Raw genomic sequence first — 20391 nt, 5'->3', positions numbered from 1 at the left:
AGATTGAAGCAATAAAATATTTTCATTCTCCATTTTTTTACCCTACTAATTTAACTTATGATAAAAAAAGTTTGCTAATTTCATCTTAAATTTTTTGAGTAAGAGAGTAAGTTTCCAATTAAGTTGATTATTGCTGCAAATAATATGCATGATTCTCTCCTGGAGAGTTTCAGTGCGTAATGAAGGGCAGAAGCGTAATAATAAATAAATCCAGGGGTCTAGTATGAACCAATATGAAACTCAGTTCTCATTTGCAGGGTCCATTTTTTCTTATTACTTCTTCCAGTCATCTGTGCTTTCTGGTGATGCTGTAACATTTCCAAATTTCAAGTGAACAAATAATAATATCTTTTGGAGAGCTAAATTGAAATGTATTACACCAAAGTCTATAAACTATATCTGTGTTACACATTTCTAAATATTTAGCTAAGTAAATTTTACTGTGCACAAATATTACGTGTGTGTATGTGTGTGTGAGTGTGTGTGTGTGTGTGTGTGTGTGTGTGTGTGTAAAATTATAAAGAGGGCCCAGTCCTTCCCCGACCCCTTCCCTGCTCTTGGAGAAGTAATGACAAATTGGTTTTATCTTGTTACTACAATTAGTGGCTACCCTAAGGTGCTATGTTGAGAATTTGACATCTGCACCTAGAAGCAAAGACCAGCATTTATGTCAAATATTGGCTATTTGTTATCCCTGCTTTAGAGCTATGAAAGTTCTCAGTGTAGCCCTAAAAAATTCAGGCTTAGCCAGACAGCTGACTCTTGCAGCAAAAACTACCATTTGACTCACCTAAGAATGTGTCTCTTCTAATATTACTTCAAACGGATTGCTTTAATCCAGTAGTCCCTCCTTTAAAACAGCAAAGAATCTTCAGTGTGCCTCCGAGGAACTCAAAGGATCTTGGCCATGAGGATGTCTTTAAGAATACCCTTAGGCATTAACTCTATATTTGCCTGTATGATGAGTTCTAACCTCCATTAAAATGACAACGGTTTCCCCATTTAAAATGTAGTTCAGTCATTCTCAAACAGTAGTGTACATTAGATACTACAAATGTAGGTTCTGGTCCCCATCACTGGAAATTCTGATTTGGTTGGTCCAAAGTGGGGTTCAGAAATTGCCATTTTTGTCTTGCTCTTTCTGATAAAAGTGGTCTGGAGGCCATTCTTTGTCATGGATTTAGACTTGCTTCCTTTCTTCCGTATCATTTTTCCAGCTAGACTGTTCTTAGTTTTAATACTGTCAGCCATAACACCCTGGGGTAATGAGTTTTTGGTTATGCTATTAACAAATAATATCTAGGGCTCACTGTAAACACAGAGGCTAAATACATAAATCCAAATATTTAATCCAAGGTTTTATACTATCATTTTGGCTAGCTTTCTGGGCAATGATTACCGGAATGCTAGTTTCTCCCCCACCTCCTAAGCTCAAATTCAAACTACTTGACATGTAACCACTGATTGTATGCTCTCCAGATTTCATCACCAAAGCATGCTGAGCCTTTCCAGCCTGAGTCAAGTTCATAGGTGATTTGTCTTTTGCCTTCTCACAGGTTGACCCTCTAAATCTCAAATGACTTTTCTCAATCGTTTTTTTTAGATATAAACTTAGTTTATTAGGAGCAGAAAAAGAATCCTTAATCAATCTGAATACCTCACTCTTCTGCTCTTGCTCAGCTTTTTTAAATTGTGGTAAAAGCAAAAATAACAGCATAATTTACCATCTTAACCATTTCTCATTGTATTAACCATTCTTACCCATTTCTAACTATATTGTTAAGTATATTCACCTTGTTGTACAACCAATCTCCAGAACTTCTTTATCTTACAAAACTGAAAGTGCCCACTGAACAATTCGCCATCCCCCTGCATCATCCCCTGGCAACCACCATTCTACTTCTCAACTGCTTTTAAATAAGAAAGATCTTTGCTTAACCTTTCCCCCATCAGTAATGGGTTTATAGTTATTGCCACTGAGGTATCCAGGTATAATCCTTATAGTTATCCTGTACTGTTGTAGTTCTCACCTGTAGAAAGATTTACAATTACAAAGCAATTGTGTTTATATTAAGAGATCCTTAGAGTCTTTGGGTGACTGCAAATGAAGGATATTTTATCCTGGAAGCTTTCCACTGATTTACAGGGAAAGCTAACCCTTTATTCCCCATGAAACCTAGGGGACTCCAGAGGGATACTTTGTGCTTGTTTGTGTTTGTTGAAGGTTTGAGGGTAGTTACCAGGGCAATTAGGTGTAAATCCTGGAATTTCTGTAGATTTTTCCTACATATTATACAATCTAGGATTGTTTTTGCATTATTTATGAAGTAGATTGGAAATTTTTCTGGACTTTGACAATGTTATTGTTCGATAAATGATTTCAAAATCATTGCTTAGTACAATGTGAAACTGTTTACCTTTAAGCACTTTAATTAGAAGCATAATTTGGGAGGAAATAGGCATAAATAAAAGTGCATTTTCTGCAAATGGAGTGTTTTCAAATGTTATTTTCAAAATCATTGGCAGTAAGAAAATCCTCAACCCAGGAAACATTTGTAAAACTCTTAGATTTTTCAAAAGTTTTTCTTCAAAAATTTGTCTTCCTCTGTCATTAAAATTTTTTTAAGAAGTCAATAAAGTCTGAAATCCAGCAAGCAATATCCATCTAAATAACCAGCAATGATAAGTATAATGCTTATGATTTTGACGTAAAAGAAATCTACCTTTTCTTAGCCTAATGTATCTTGGAACTAACACAAAAACTCATTGATTGTGATTCTTGGATAATGATAACTGAATCTTTATTCATTTTATGAATTTAACAATTTGTAATATCAGCGGTCTTATGATTTTTTTTCAGACAAATGCAATTTATTGGGAACAATTTAAAATAATTACATACTTTCTGTAGTGCCCAGATTTTTCTTTAATGATCTGCTGCAACATATTGACAATATTTACTTCAAAGAGAACTCTTTAAAATTAAATCTCATTATTCCTTTGATTTCCATTATAAAATTAGAAATTCTCAGTAAGAAGAAACTTTTGAGTTGGAAAGATTTAGTGAAAGAGTTGTGATGAATTTAGTTCACTAAGATACTAACCAGTTACTTTTTTTTTCTTTGCAATGCTCCCTTCACTGTTTAAGATCTTTCTTCATTGCTCACCATTATCATACCTAAATCACAGAAATTCACTTAGTGCCACGCACTCCTCAGGGCACATGCTGTCTTGATCGTAACGTCTCCTCTGTATTCTCAAACACAAGCTAGCACTAATATTTTGCCAGTAGGAATTCTTATCAAATATAGTGAACGCCAACCTGAAAATTCCCCAATTTCTGAGCCTTTTTTGGACAATTATTTACCTACTTTATCGATTATAATATTAAATTTACTTAGAGTAAAGGATGTCTGTTTGACTTATAATAACTAAAGTTAGTTTGCATTATTGTTCTTCAAGCATTATTAAACTGTATTCCTAGTATTTAAAGGATCCTTTGGGTCATTAGGTAACTAGGTGCGATTTGATTTGTTATTTACCATTTATTGTTTGACTCTTTTTTAAAAAAAAAGACCCAACGATTACATTTAACAACATACCAAGCTGGGATTCAAGCAATACCTTCCTTTAAGGTGATTTGCTTCACTTGAGACATGCTACATAAAATCTGTTTTATTTGATGGAATTTTTTATATTACTTGGAAAAAATTAATCTTAGGTAAACATAGAACTTGATTCTCAAATTAGATTTTCAATAATTCAATTCTAAATAACAAGTTAGTTTTAATAATTTTGTTACAAAATAACGACAAAGTGAATATGAATGTTATATTTGTGCTACAATTAATAAAGCCAAATCAATTTTAGTTGTGTATTATTTGGACTATTATTTCGAGTATTCATGACATTGAAAGTATCCTAAGGTATCACCTTTGTCACTTTATTTCAAAGACTGACTCACAAATTAAGGTGTGGTAGAATATGGGAGCTTTCTTTTCCTGCACATCCTGAATTTTATTTTAGAAATATTCTTTCCCTTGCTTAATAGATAAATGATCTTCTTCCATTCACTCAATGGATGTTGAGTGGCTACTCTGTGCCAGGACATATGCTGGGGAATAGAGATACAATAAAATATTTCACTACCATTAGCTTTAAGTGTGCCATGTACAAATTATTTGATTCAAAGCAGCTTTTGGAGCTTAATCACACTCATTTTTCATTCAACAGATATTAATCTGATTATCTGCCTTGTGTCACTGTGTTGGTATATATTGGAAGTATGTTTGAAACTGTCTATCATAAAATGCTGTGTGTTATTTTCCCTTTAACAATTTATCCTGTAAATATAATTTTCTATATTATCTTATAGTGCTCAAAATGTATCTCATTGATGCCAATTTAGGGAGCTATAGTGATACTATTTAAAACAATAATTGTCTTCCCCATGCCAAATCTCTTTTGATGTCCTAGGAAGAAAATAATAATTCTCTTTCATCTCATGTGCCTATTATATTCCAGTGGTAATGACTTCGTGAGCTCTAGGTTGGAGATGACCGTGAAGCCCCATGCAGGCTCATCATAAAAGACTGCTGTGATTTCTGTGTGTGCATGGAGGTTTGACTTGGGGAAAGGATGAGGAAGGCAAGGAGTAGTGACATTCATATCACATATGGGCCCTCCCTGTCTCAGGCTTTTGTACTCATTCTCACTTTAAATTTATTTCACTTTCATCACATACAGTATCTTCACAAACTCCTTTTCTCTCCACATGTCTAATTTACAAAAATCCATCCATCCATGTTCTCAACTATGACCATCTCACCAATGTCTCAGCCAAAAAAATAAGCCTGCTTCTACCATGACTGTGTTAGTAAATCAGAAGTTGTAATAATTTTTACTGTAGGCACATTGCAATGAAGAGCCAAAAATGCATAAATTCAATTAGTCACTGGAACAAAATGTTCATTAGTCCTGAAGGTCTTTCCATAACTGGCCATTCTGAAATATTTTCCAGTTAAATGTAAAAAGAATATGGAATTTTAAATATAATTTACATCTAATTTCACATATTTTCAATGTTCTTTCACATAGTATTATATCTCATTTCATCCTGGTAAAAATACTGATTTAGATTAGATTAGTTTGATATCACTAGCCTCACTTAACAGATGGAGAAAACTGGCCCTGGTAGGTTAAATGACTTGGTATAGATTACTTTGCAGTCTAATAAAATACCAAAGCTTATAAGGAGCCCACTGTACATTGAAGCCTTCTTAATAACACTATAGAAATTTTAAATGGTAAACTTGATATCAAAATTCAGTAAAATGAAACATGTTTTTATAGCTAATTTAAATGGGTTTTTGAAAGATATCCTACGTGTTTTCCTGTTTTGGTCACATCTTTAGGCTCAATTCTGCACTCAATCTACTGTTTTGGCCCTTGCAGAAGGCATATCAAGTCATTATATTGGTCCTCAATATACACAAACCTAGATTCAGCCTCTTTGTCTGTAATTATTGAGTCTTTGACCCTCTCTATTATTTTGTCTTACTCCCTAAGCTTTGCACCTTAGTGAATCTTCCAGAACTTAATCCTAAAGTCTACAATATAGACGGATCCCTTCCTGTCCAGTGAACACAAGTCTTTTCATGGCACCTGCATTGCCTTCAAAAAACAAAAAATACCCTTCAAAAACTGTTATTTACAGAATTTAAGAGAATTTAAGAGTACTTCATTTGCATAGTAAGTTCAGTTAAAAATCAACTAGAGAATTTTTTTGCCTACACTGTTATGAACAAGAGGCAAATGACCACATAATAAGTTGGAAGCAGGCTTTTTCAAAATCCTGTTTGAAAAGGATGCTCTGAGTTTTTATCAAATTAACCCAAGAACTCACATCTTCATTGACATCATTATAAGGGAATTATAGCTGTTAACCATGAAGATTCTAAAGCACCACAAAATTTAACAGTGCTCACTATATTATATGTATTCAAGATTCAATTGGATTCAATTTCAATAGAATTAAAGCATTACTGTTAAAGCTTTGTTGACTAGGAAATTCCAGTATATAAACAACTTTGCTCCTGGCTTCCCAGTTAACCATGGTTTTGTAGCATCATGACTGAGGAATTAGCAGGATGAACTCTAATTTCTTACATGCACATTGAATTTTTCTGTCCCTCCATTTCTATGGCCATAAAAGTTTCATAATGGCTCAATCTGCACAAATGACCACAGTTATAAAATAATCGATATGCCTAGGATTATCAAGAAGGAGCTTACAGAAGTTCCACATTTGCTTTTTGCTATGAGAGGAATAAAACAACAATTTTAACTCATTGCCTTTACTTTCTTAAGCAATAGCGGTAATTTCTGCTGTATTTTTGGGTGCTGAGTCCCTCCAGAGTTATCAGGAAGTCTCAGTGGCCTTAGTACCGTGTTTTCTCGAAAATAAGACCTAGCTGGACCATCAGCTCTAATGCGTCTTTTGGAGCAAAAATTAATATAAGACCCGATATTATATTATATTGTATTACATTATAAGACCGGGTCTTATATTAAAATAAGACCGGGTCTTATGTTAATTTTTGCTCCAAAAGATGCATTAGAGCTGATGGTCTGGCTCGGTCTTATGTTCAAGGAAACACACAGTACTGGATAGTAAAGACCAGAGACTTTGCTGCCAGGCAGTCCTGGGTTCAAGTCCAAATTCTGTCACTTACTGTATAATCTTGGGCAAATTATATAACTTTATAGAGTTATTGTGGGAATTTATTCAATCAGCATTTAGTTTATACTTATTAATGAATCACTGTGTACTGGGCCATCATCTAGGGCCAGAGAATGTATCAGTAACAAAACAGATACTGTTCCTTCCCCTCACAGAACCTAGAGTCAACAAGAATTCTCAAAGAAAATTAAATGTCTTAGGATGCATGAAGCTGTTAACAGTTTCTGTCACATAATAAGCATTTAATAAATATTAATAACACCATTATTTTTCCCAACCCATAAAATATATCATTGCCTAGAAGGTATAACCAAATTACGCAAAATTGAAAAGGAGCCTTCTTTTACCACAGAAACTCTCAGGTATAGCAAGGGAGTTGAGTTAGTTATAATCCTTTGAAACTGTTTTCTGTTAAATATGAAACAACACAACTGCTTAAGCAGAAATTTCTTGGACAGGAAACAAAAACACCAACTTTTATAAACGGAAAAAATATTATAAATTAGCCTTCATCAAAACTAAAAATCTCTGCTCATCAAAAGTCACCATTAAGAAAATAAATAAGGGGGTGGCCAGTTAGCTCAGTTGGTTAGAGCGAGGTGCTCTTAACACCAAGGTATCAGGTTCGATCCCCGCACGGGCCACTGTAAGCTGCGCCCTCCTTAAAAAAAAAAAAAAAGAAAAAAAGAAATAAGCTGTGCACAGACTCGGAAATAGTAAAGCATACTTTCATTGCTGGAGAAAACCTGAACTGCTTTGTTTCTTTTTTTAAAAAAGATGATCATTAGGCATTTTGCATGATTTAAAGACCAATTTCCCCACTACTAAAAGGATTACATTCACCTGTTTCCTAATATTGGTGTAGGTCTTTATAATGACTTGACAACTTAAGATTTTCTTGTCTAAATCTGCCATCAACTTTGCTGATTTTTTGTTGTTGTTTTTTCCCTGAAGGAGCCGTTGGAGTGATGTAACACTCTCATTTTATAACATGAGAAAATATTAAAGATGTCATGTGACTTGTTCAAAATCATTTAACTAGTCATTTCAGAGCCTGAACTGGACTTTATTAAATGGTCTTTCCACAATTCAATGTCTACTTCTCTATTACTTTGCTTGAAAATGAGTGGGAGATAGTACTTGGGATTCATTCAGAATATTTGTTTTCTCTTAGCTAGAAGAGTTTTCTCATCTGTTTATTTTAAAGTTGAAAACATTATTACAAGATTATGTTTGTAGGTCATTTTGACTCTGAAAAAAATAGCTTTCTCATAGTTGATACACACCTTACCCCTTGGTTTCACGATGGTAAAGAACCATTAAAATTTAGGGCCCAGTTACTGTCATAGAGGCTCCTACAGATCATCTTGATACTGAGCTTTTCCTCATTTCATATAATCTTGAACTATATTTTTTTCTAGCACTTGGTATTCTGTTTTCCTTGGGTACTTACAAATCTTTTAAACCTCTCACTATCTCAGATATGTTTACATGAAACATCTCACAACAATCCTTTCTATTAATTACGTAAGTTTTTATTGTTCACTCTGGAGAAGGAAACAATGTCCTTTAATGTCACTGAGGTTTTTTTAATAATGTATAGCTAAAAGTATAGGTTATCTTGTGTCAGTTCATTGTTATTTTACAATTGTGTTGATTTACATTTATGTGATTTTTATGTCATAATAGCAGTAGCAACAGTAATGATATGTGGCTTAATACTTTCAGAGCATTGCTTTTTTTGCTAATTAAGGATGTGCCTATGCTTTTCCTTTTCAATCATACTGAATTTTTAATGTGCAGTAAGAAGCCAATATTTGAGGTAGGAAACGGCAATTTGAGGGAAATGAAAGCATTCATTTATTTATTCAACAAATACTTATGAGTTTCTTCCCACAGGCCAGGCATTGTGCTAGGGAAATTGCTTACTTTTACTTTTTTTTTCCCCCCTCTAATTTCAGGTGGAGGTGATGAAGAATAGTAAAATTATATGTCATTTAAGATGTCTTTGTATGAAATGTGCATTTACAACAGCATAAACCATTGGTGGGTGTGAATTAGAATTACAAACAGAAATACATTGGAGAAATAATTACCTGACTTTTTATTACAGTTTTAATGTTGCCCATGAATACTTGTCATTATTTGGAGATAAGCTCTGTTCAGGATATTACTATTTTCTTCCCAGAACCAGTAGTATTGTTTTTCACTTATGTATTTTTAGAATTCTCAGATAGTATAATAAAGTTATTTTAGTAGGAAATTGGGAATTCACTGGATATTTTGACTCTGAATGTAACCCCTTTAAAACTCATGAGCACATGGCCCCTTAGATTTGAAATGGAAAGGTAGCCATTATAAAATAGGACCCAATTACTAGCATTCAAAATGGTTTAAAAATGTGATATACCATATATACAGTTGATGATGCACCAAGTAAGTAGCATAAGGTAAAACTTTATTTCCTTCCACCTAAATGTTTTAAGTTAATCAGTCTCCTTCCAATACTAGTGGTGTATTACTTACTCCACGGTATCTACCCATCCTTGGAGAACCCCAAAAAAAGTAAAGGACATTTGCCATGATCACTTTTAAATAGCATTTGAGCCAAGTTTTTAATTAATTTTATGGTTTTATAAACTAATATTTTCACAAAGATAAATCAGACTTGGGAAACTAGTGTACTTTTTAAACATAAGATGTTTTACAGCGTTTCTTAGAATGGATACATTTAACATGGTCCAAAAAAGAATTTGTCTTCTTTTTTTTCAGTGATAAAAAACCTGTTTTGGTTCAGTGCCCTTATATAAAATCCATGTGCTCTGTACATAGAAGCCATGGATCCTATTCTAGGATCGATCTGTTACTCTCTATGGGACAGTATGAAGAGAGAAGTTTTGACATGAAAAAAAGAAAAATGCCACCCAACCTCTAATGCTTGAGCAAGAATATTGTGTTTAGTAGTAATGCTTTTTAACATTTTAATTAAGATATAATTTACATAAAGTGAAATACTCAGATCTTAATATACCATTCAATCAGTTTTGATGAATATCAAGACACAGAACATTTTTCCCACCCCAGAAAATTCCCATGTCCCTTTCCCAGTAAATATTCCCACCCTCCCCCATCCCAACTTCCAAAAGCAATCACTCATCTGATTAATTTCTGTCACCACAGGTTAGTTTTTTCTATTCTGAAATTTCATTGAAATGAACATGAATTTTTTTGTTTTTGGCTTCTTTCACTCAGCCTGTTTTAAGATCACGTTGTTGAGTTTATCAGTAGATAGTTCCTTTTTATTGCTGATGGTACTTTTTTAAAAACAGGCAAGAAATAAGCAAATCTTCACTGAGTATCTTAATTGACACATACTACTACTAAATCATAGCAGCAAACCTATAGGTACTAATAATTGAGGGGACGAAATAACCTCTAATATTAATATTCAATACAGTACTCCTAGCATTCAAACAACTCTTCCCACCTTAATTAATGTTATATGTATCAAGAGGTACTCTTTTGGGAGACTAAATTATTCTATTAAAAACAGAGGTCCTGGGCAAGTGCACTTCAGCAACTGCAATGGCCACAGACTTGTTATTGCTTCTTTCACTTTATATTTCTGCTTTGACCTTGGAAAGTAAATGTGAAAATAATTTCAGGTGAGGATATACTTCTTATGATGGTGATAACTTCAGTAGCATTTATGTACTCTTAAAATTATATAACAGACCTTATTAAGTTAGTGGATCCAGACATTCACTCTGATCCATAATTTATATAAATGAAAGGAGAGTAGATACAATGAATGCAACATCCAGATTGTATTTTTGCTAAATTTTTGCTTAAATTTTGCGATTTTAAGCAAAGATTCATTGAGATTCTGGAGAGTGGCAATAAATTTAAGCAAAGATTATACCATGATTCTGTGAGCCATAGTAAAATATGTACCAATAAATAAATCAAAGGGTGAATTCTTACTAGCTGCTGTTGCCTTTTGCAAGATAATTCTGTCCTTACCAAAAAGGAACCTGAATTTTGACATAACTAATCACGGGAGAGGATTGAGCTGGCCTTTGGCTAGTCCATCCCAATTTTTACCATCTCCACCTTTTAAGATTCTAAAATAAGAAGCTGCTGAACCACCAAGAGATCCCAGAACACTATGTTATATACTATAGGCATACCCAACTGGCACTTTCTTAACTTTATGGAAAGTTGCAGGTCATTTCAATGTTTATATAACTATTCAGCAAAGGAAAGAATAACCGTATGGGACTACAGAGCGTGTATCAGTTTTATGGAAATGAAATAAATTTGCCAGATTACTGAGAGAATATTAATACATTTTCAGATTATTCCCATTCTTTGAATCCCTCATCCGCTTACTTTCTCATTTCTTTTGACTTTCTGAGTACCACTAAAAACACATACTTCCTTCTTCCTTCTCAGACTTATTTTTCTCCATAGTTCCTAAATTATTTTACCATGTTCATATTTCATTCTGATAATTCAAAAACTTCTGAAACTTCCCTTTAATATGACCTACTTTAGTGTAGAATTTGGCTTAAGTCTTATTTCTTCTAAATAGGAAGTTACGTTTAAACTACCAAGAGAATCTCTTTAGTATAATTTAACCCATAAAGAGGACTGGCAGTGCTACCATACTAAGCTTCAAGGATGTGTGTTCTATTATAAAGATATTTAACCACTTTTGAGCAGTATACAGGAATTCTTTAAGCAGTTTATCATTTTAGTGTAATTAATTTCAATTAATTGTTGATAATGTTTGTTGCCATGTGGAAAAATGAGACTATGGCCATTGTTCCTAGTTGAGTATGAGTAATGATACCAGTTTAATATTAGAAGGGTATAAGTTTGATTGCCAGTTGATACACACTGCTTGAAGGATTTTGAAAAGTAATAGCTTAGCAGAAATTAAGGCTGATAGTAAATCATCTTTCCTCGTCCCATGTATTTATGGTTCTGGCTAATAAAAATTAGATTTTTGCTTCCTAGTTTGGGAATTGATAATGTTTTTGTTGCTTCTCAGTCAAAATGTTCTAATTAATAGTTCTGTTTTTTACTAACGTATAACAGTTTAAATTAAAATTTAATGTGATGATCATTTGTTTTTCCACTGATGTATTTAACATCAGAACTCTAATTTTTACCAGAAATAATTTCACCTTCTTCCCTTTGAAATTGGAAATAAGGTCCTGAATGTAAGACCTGTGCTTTAAGGGACACGTTCATGTAAAGTAGTAGGACAATATGCTGACAATATGAAGTTTTATAACATCCACATTATTTTGAAATAATTTAAGTAGATTTATTCAGGATTTGAAAGGCTTTACATGGTATTGTTGCAAAAGAAGTAATGGTGTTTTAAAGAAAACTTTAATATTCACCATTGTTCAAAAGTTCCAAAACATCAAACATTTTGAGTTTAACTATCCTTGTTTCTTAAAAATAAAATATGCTTTGTGGGTGGCCAGGTAGCTCAGTTGGTTAGAGCGTGGTGCTGACGGTGCCAGGGTTGCCAGTTCAATCCCCTCATGGGCCGCTGTGAGCTGCACCCTCCTAAAAACACAAAAATTAAAATTAAAAAAAAAAGTCTGAAAAAAATATACTTTGAATATTGTGCAGATACCCATCTTATCAGAAGAGGAAGCAGTTAGCACAATATAGAATTTTAGAGCTGGAGGAGACTTTGACATAATCTAGTTTAACCTCAGCATTCACATAGTTCACTAAAATCACTTTTTCAAGGCTCTTCACTTTTCTGCACTAATTTCCAAAAATATTTAAGATCCACTAGTCCCCAATTCCTTTTGCTTTATATGTATAAGTGTCTTCATTCCCTTCTGATAGTTTCCATAATCATGCTAATGATTATACCTATGAGGATTATTTCCTTTGTTCTTTATGCCTGAATTAATTTAAGAAAAGAATAGTGTATCATATGCTGAAGCACAACCTTTAAATACTTGGCAAAAGGAAAGGTGAGTATTTCAAAATTTTAGAAGTAGTTGTAGTAACAGTCCATCAAGTCACTGGCAGTCTGGAGGACACATACCATGTGGGCTTTGCCATCATGATTTAAGAGTCAGTAATACTACCCTATTATATAGGAGAAGTAATGTCACCTACCCTACTCTAGTGGAGAAGTAAAAGCAGGCAAGCACAGCTTTTCCGTTGGGGGGGCTGTTTTCTCAATCCCATTTCTCATTAAATCAACAGATTTTATTTTGCATACAGCATAAGCTAAACACTCTGCTATGTCTGGATATACAGCAGACAATAAGATCTAGTCTTTGGCTCCAAGAAGCATGTGGTATACCGTGTTTCCCTGAAAAGAAGCCCTAGCATGATTTTTCAGGATGACATCCCCTGAACATAAGCCCTAATGCATCCTTTGGAGCAAACCTTAATATAAGACCCGGTCTTATTTTCAGGGAAACACGGTAGATACTTAGCATACGGCAATGCTAGATAACTGCCTACAGAGCAGAAAAGATATACAAGATCTTTTAAAACCCTTTGTAGCTCCACCACTGCAGAAGCAATTTATTATCTTTGCCTTCCTCATGGAGAGACAATGAGAAATATTTATCATAACTAATTGTGGGGCATTCTGGAAATGAAAAGTGCTATAAAAGAGCTGAATAATAGCATACAACATTAAATTATACAGTAGAAACAGTTCTCAGAGGTATGTGCTGTATTTATGTCATCACTATAGGACTGTTACCAAGGAAAAGCTAAATTAGGTAAACAGAATTGCCCGCCTTTTGCAAAATCAAGAAAATATCTATTAGCAAGAGAGATTGTAAAATCATATTTTGGGATATTATATGAGCTAAATATAGATGGAATATCAAATATAATGTGTAGTTTCCACATGTCTGCAGCTTCTATTAACAATCTGCCTGTCAATGTTTGTTTACCGTATTTATCTCTAACAATTTTTAAACGCTGCCACTATCCAAGACTATATTACTCACCAACAAGGGATTATACTTTCATACTTAGAAACTGTAAGAAGGTTCATCAATGATTTATCATGCCTGATCCTTTCTGATTTTACTTATGTTTTTAAAGTTTGTTGATTCTCTCAGAGAACTAGGATGCCAATTTGTATCCCATTCTACATGCTCAGAAGATGAAGAATTTATAGAATTGGGCATTTCTTTCGTGTGCTTTTATATAGTCATACATTATACCCAAGATTGAGATTCTCAAACTATTGGAAAAAGAAGGGGTTCCTTTTTTATAGTCATTTAATGTTACATGACTATGAACTAATCCTAGTTTTAACATTAGCTCTTTTATGTTTTTCGCCCTAATTAAATGAGGTAATAATGTTTAGCCTGTGGCATAATAGAGGACAGATGATATGATTTACATTCTCTTTCCTCTGAACAATATGATTTTTTGGGGGGGTCTCAGTTTATAATGAGACATGTCTCTAGTTTAACCTCATCACACCCAACAAAAATATTTAAAATTTAACCTTATGTGCATGTCATTTATTTTTAAAATGTACATTAATATAATTTTTACTTAGTAAAGAGATCTTCATTTTTTATTGTCTTCCCCTGATTTAACAAATTGATTAATATGGAGAACTTCCACACAGCTGCTTATTATTTTATTTGTTCTATGTATTGGTGCTTTTGTCTCTAATATCCTTTTGTCCTTATTATTTTATCTCTATACATTTCCATTTAGTATTTCTACTTAGAATAAAGAGATAGAAGCATGAAAATTAATAACCCATACGTGAAATATTTTTGATGTGCTTAATAGGAATGAGCAATTAAGGCTGGAACCCTCAGTTCTACTACTGTTTTCAAAACTCGGTTATTACATATATTGTTGCTCCAGTGATTAAAGAGAGTAAGTAAGGATAATTCGTAGTCAGATTAAAACAGGATAACTAAACCTATGGTTTTAAAAAAAAAAGCATATGATGTCTGTGCACTGCATAGCAAAGTATTACTAAAGCTCACCCAAATAAATTCTGATATCTTCAGATTTTATGGGAATGCTCTAGCTAGACTTGGATTTAAATCTTCATAATGACAAAGGTTCTAACATTTTGTAAAAACACATTATACTGTATTTAGAAAATTAAAAATTCATCTTCCTCGTTATACTTCTGCTACATCTGTGAAACTATACTATACTATTATGAAAAAGGTAAAACTTTATATAGACATAAATTATGAAAAGTAGCATCATGTGCACTTAAAAAAAATTTTGGTAACTTGTGGCACTTTGGTAAAGGAATGTGCAATTATAAAAGTTTATACCATTTTATTTGTTTTTTTAATTCCCAGGAATTACCAGGCTTTAGATTCAAAACCAAAACCAATTTTAAGACTAGCACTTTTTACCTACTGGTAGTTCCTGTGTTTCTATGTATGTGGAACATTTAATTTAAACCGTTGTTTGTAATGAGCTTTAGCTTCCCTCCTCCATCCTAACCTCAAAAACCTCTAATTTAAGGAACACTTTAAATTAACCCAGTGGTAATTAGAAAAGCATTTTGGGTACCATGGCTATTTAATCTGGTGCCTGACTTTAGTAATTTTCTGACAACAATAATTCCTGAAAGATAATATTCAAAAACTTTAATTAGTTTTTATTGATTATAATCAATTGAGTAAATTGGTGTTCATATAGTCACAATTTATCTTAAAATCTGAAGCTGCCAACAGAACTAAGTATACAGCTTAAAATACCCTCATATCCTCCAAAGTGAAATGATAAGAAGAAATAGAATTCTGTATGATTATGGCTACTATACATATTTCTATTAGGTTACCAGTATTTTACTGTGACACACTCATGGGTATTAGAAACAAAATGAAAACAAATATAAATGCTTTAACATTAGATGTTGGCATCAATACAGATTATACATAAGCTGTTGCAATAAAATATTTATGTGCCTGTATGTAAAGAATTTATCTTAGGTTTTTTTGAGGCTGCACAATCATTTTAAATATAAAGACAACAGAATATATGAATGATGTCCTTGTTTGCCATGCATTAAATATCCTGTTGAATTTTTGAGGGACATTAGCTGCCGTATATTATGACAAAAACTAGATTGTTCAGAAGCAAAATGTGAGTCTTATGTACAAACCACATTTAGAAATTATACTTCTTTCTCTTTCCTCACAAAATGAATTTAGAATTTATAATTCAAATTTTATCAATTTAAGCTGCTAATTATTAAACTTACCTAATATGCATTAAAAGAGTAAATGAAACAGACTACAAAAGAATGCTAATTAATAGTATAACCCCATATACTATCAAACTTCTGATAATGTTAAGTTTCTTATAAAGCCTTAAAATATTTTAGTGAAAAATTAATTACTTGGAAATGAAGGCACTTTATTACTTTGAACTAGCTATCTGTATAGAATTTGTCTAAAATTCCATAAAATATTCTTTATGCTTTTATAAATTTATCCTATTTATGTGTTTTTCTAAAGCTTCTTATAATTCAAACTATTTTAACTTAACAGAAAATTGCATTACATAATATAAACAATGAACAATACAGAAACAAAACTCAAGAGTAACAAAAGTGATGTGATAATGGCAAAATTGTTAGTCTAAGTTTGTCTACAGTCATTTGAGGTTAAAATGTAAAATTTAAAGGCTAATTTTGACAGTTTTTATTTTTTTAAATCTTATTTTTAATTGGTACTACCTGTGTTGAAATGTTGGTCCAATATAAGGGTAATCAAAACTATTAAGCCAGCCTGTCATAACTCAATTTTGTTTAGTTGAGTTTTTTATTTATGTAAACCTAAAATATTAAGAAATCAGTTCTGTTTCTTCTATGCTCAAATTAGCCATGCCTAGTGAATTATCAAGTTTAAACTGGTAACATGGATGTGCTTCTGTGTATAGCTGTTTCCTCTTCAAAAAAATTACTAGTTGATTTATACAATGGATTTCATTCAGCAAAAAAAGCATTGGATAATTTTTTTCAAAAGTTAAATTTTTTTGAAGTGTAACCTTACATCTTTTTGATATTTATAAAGATAGGCTAACTTTTATCCAAGAAGAATATTTCAACAGAAGAATATTTCAAAGTGAACAAACTTTGCTTTCTTTTTTGTTTGGAAGCAGTTCACTTAAAAAAAAAAACACAAAAACATTTGTCTACAATTTTATTTACCTTTAATTCTTTCTCTGTGGTGGCCATATTTCTATCACTAGTTTTCAATGTTTTACTAGATGTAAATGCGGCTTCATAGACACAGTTATCATTACATAGAACGGAAAGGAGTCAAGTTTATTAGAGGTCTTCTCTTACCAAGGAGAGACTAAAGATAAATTCCATGTCAATTCTTGGGTTTGTCTCTTTGTTTCTTTTAAAAATAAGATATATTAACCCAAAGGTATGTTAATGTCATGGCATGAGCAATCTTAAATGTAGATCTATTGAGTATTTTGTGATGCTGCGAACAGACTTTTCTTAAATTTCTGTGATGCTAAATATTTTCCTTAGAAGGTTTTGTTTAATGTTAGATTGTTGTTCTGAAAGATGTTGGTCCTAGTGGGATTTTTAAAAACTGGGAAAACAAATAAACGCATGTATTACAAGTATAGAAATGGTGAAATGTAAACTTAATCGTATAGTACTGAATCTATTTTCAAAAATGTTTTGCTGTTAAATACATACAACGTAAAATTGCTGCCGTACTGTAATTGAGTACTTTTTCCTAAACGACCCTGTTATCACTATTCCAGAATTAGAAGTTGGGCAGACACATGATTGATTCATGTGTCTGCATAGATGCTTCAAGGTATATTCTTCTCTTGGTGAGTAAAAATATATTTTCCTTGACATCAATGCATTGAGATCTGAATATACCTGTATCTATTCTTATTGCACATTTCTTATACAGTAATCCTCTAATATGCCAAAATTGGCCTAGACACAACTTAAAATTGAGGGTTTGTTACATGCTTTCTAACAGAAAGGTTTTCAATGATATTCATTATGGGTTTGTACTGTAAAAATAGTAAAACTCCCTTTAAAATTTCATCTATGCTAAATTTAAATTAATATTTTTTCTTTAGCTCACAAATTACCCTAAATCCAGAGAGAATATCAACCTTTTCACTGTTGTCAAATCCAGCATAAGGAACAGCCCTATGACACTACAAAAACAGTTGAGGAATAAGGAATAAGTCTCTTATGTTACACTTCAGAATAAAGGCACTGGGTGAAAGAAATGAACCGAAGTTCATCGCGAATGCAAGGCTTCTGTACTTGACATTCCTCCACGGAAGGGAAGACAAGTGTCTACACCATTGACATCATTTTCAAACTGATCTTATGTGGGATATCTTCCACCACACTGGAGTGCTTCTTAACTCTAACAGGTTTTTTATTTTGGTTTTTTGATTCATCAAGCCTTTCAGTTTTCAAAAGACCATTTGTCAGCATTGAGGTAGAGAGACATAAATTTGAAAATACTTTCTTAAGAGATCATGTAACTATATAACTCAATTGAAAAATTGAGGAGGCGGGATAATTTCAATTCACTGCCTCTCACAAGAAACATGTTTTTAAATCTGTAACTGCTTTAGTGTTAACAGGGTACAAAGTGTTTTTTGTCCTGTATTGTACTTAAAAGGTTCTCATTGATTGGTGATTGTATTGTACTGTATGAAAACAAATCATAAATTGCCTTGTATTGCTTATAACAGACCATACCATGTACTACTTCCATTTCCATGTTCCAAGTTTTTCAGTGATGCATGTTAACAGTTAGGTCCTAAAATTCTGTGGTGCTAATTTTTCCATATCCAATGGTGCTTCTGTGGATGCTAACTGCACACATGCTGAACAAAGCTTGAAATTTAAAACTTTCTTCCCTTCCTCTGTTTATATGAAGTAAAATAAAATAACTTGAATACGTCTCAAAGTATCACTGACAATCTAATAAACTGGTTTATATGTGTCATTAGTTTGGATTTAATTTTTTTTAGAAAGCAGATTAGTTCTACTGGGCCCTCAGGTCAACCCAGAATTGATCTTATCATGTGTTTATTTTGTTATTTCATTTGTGCCTACAAAATTGTAGTAATTTTGGGAATTTAAATTCAGTTGGCCTGGCTTCTAAAATCAAGTTTAGATCAGATCTGTAAAAACTAGACCTATCAAACCCGGAAATAAGTAAGTTGAGAAGACCAAAAATGTGCCATTAGAGTGCCTTTGTTTATCTTAATACTTTATTAATAAAGTTTTATCATCTAGCTGAGCCATGAGATAGCATTTGCGTGGAAGCAGGGATGCCTCAAAACCTTTATTGCAATTCCAATGACAATGAAAAGGCTGCCCCTGTATGCTGACGTTTAAAGTAAAAGTTCTACTACACACATAGGAAAATAAGGATGGAAAAATGAAATTGGAACTTCCCAGGAAAAACTGTTATCCTATGCCATAATGACCCCTGCAGTCATCTTACTGCGTGTTTAATTTTAGCATCTGCACTAAGAATCACAGCATTAGGAAAAGTGAAGTTACTATCCTCATGAGGGTTGTTTCTCTTAAACCAGAGCTAAATTCAATATTAAGGCAGTGTGCAAATTTACATTCTGACCTTGGTATTTTGCCTACCCCATAGATAATCTTAAATTTAAAAAGAAAAGATCAAAACACAGCTATTAACGTTCTGCAAGCAGCAATCATTGATCTCAAATAGAAGATGATCAAACCTATCAATCTAATCTAGTGTGTCCTATGACTGAAATGACACTCCCATACTACAATGGTTCTTTATTATATAAAGAAAGTAAGGTACAGTAATTTTGCCTCAAATAGTTAATTAATCATGCCTAACTTCTAATATCAGAAAATGAAGCTTAGAACATAGAGTCAATATGGATAGTAGGCTGACATCTCCAGGACTTGAACAAATGCAATATTTACTAAATCACAGCCCAGATATTTCTACTGTATAGCTTTGTAAGTGCCTTTACAGCATTTCATTTTATGAAAACTGGCAAATAATGTGCTACAAAATAAATAAAAAAGAGAGAGAAAGTAGGTAAAATAGCCCATGGCTATTTTAGAATATCTTACTTCTGTGGTAATATTTTTGCCTGTTAATTGAAAGAAAAATTAATTCTAAGTTATGAAAGGATGAGAGAATAAATTGCTTTTGAAAAAAATGTACGTTTTAATCTACATGAAAAGATCTCTAATTGTGTCCCCACACTCACTAGATTTATGTATTATTGTTCATCCTGTTTGTCCCACCTAAAAAATTTATTCTCACAAAATTTTTTATCAGTTTTTTTCTGTATGAAATTATTTTTAAAACTCATCAACCTCAAATAAAATGAGTACACTTTGTAAGTTTGATTCATTTATGAAAATTATGTAGTCCCTCCCTCTTTAAGTAATACCATTATTTAAGCTTTATTAAAGTTACCAAATTATATTTGTCTTTCTAGTTTTATGAACAGTATTTTGGGAAGGTGTGTTTTCTGTTCCTAAGATAATAATTTCCTCTGGCGATCTTAAGCTCATTATGTAAATCCTTGAATGAAAGCACTTTCAATAAAGATCCAGATGTTCTTCATTAAGGAACATCTTTTGA

At 32.6% G+C, this 20391-nt stretch overlaps 1 protein-coding gene across 1 annotated transcript in view; it reads left to right on the top strand.

Annotated features, from left to right (window-relative positions):
- The window catches only part of PURG (purine rich element binding protein G), a 31741-nt gene extending 13631 nt beyond the window's left edge, over positions 1-18110 (top strand). Inside the window, 2 exon segments of the mRNA XM_081047114.1 lie at positions 17861-17894; positions 17897-18110. Of these exon segments, the coding sequence (XP_080903240.1) occupies positions 17861-17894; positions 17897-17964 (102 nt within the window). The 3' untranslated portion in view covers positions 17965-18110.
- The last annotated feature ends 2281 nt before the right edge of the window (positions 18111-20391 follow it).

Source organism: Rhinolophus hipposideros (genome assembly GCF_964194185.1).
Source record: "Rhinolophus hipposideros genome assembly, chromosome: 4".
Taxonomy (NCBI): domain Eukaryota; kingdom Metazoa; phylum Chordata; class Mammalia; order Chiroptera; family Rhinolophidae; genus Rhinolophus; species Rhinolophus hipposideros.
The sequence above is the reverse complement of the archived record's forward strand: the minus strand, read 5'-3'. Positions and strand labels throughout refer to the sequence as shown.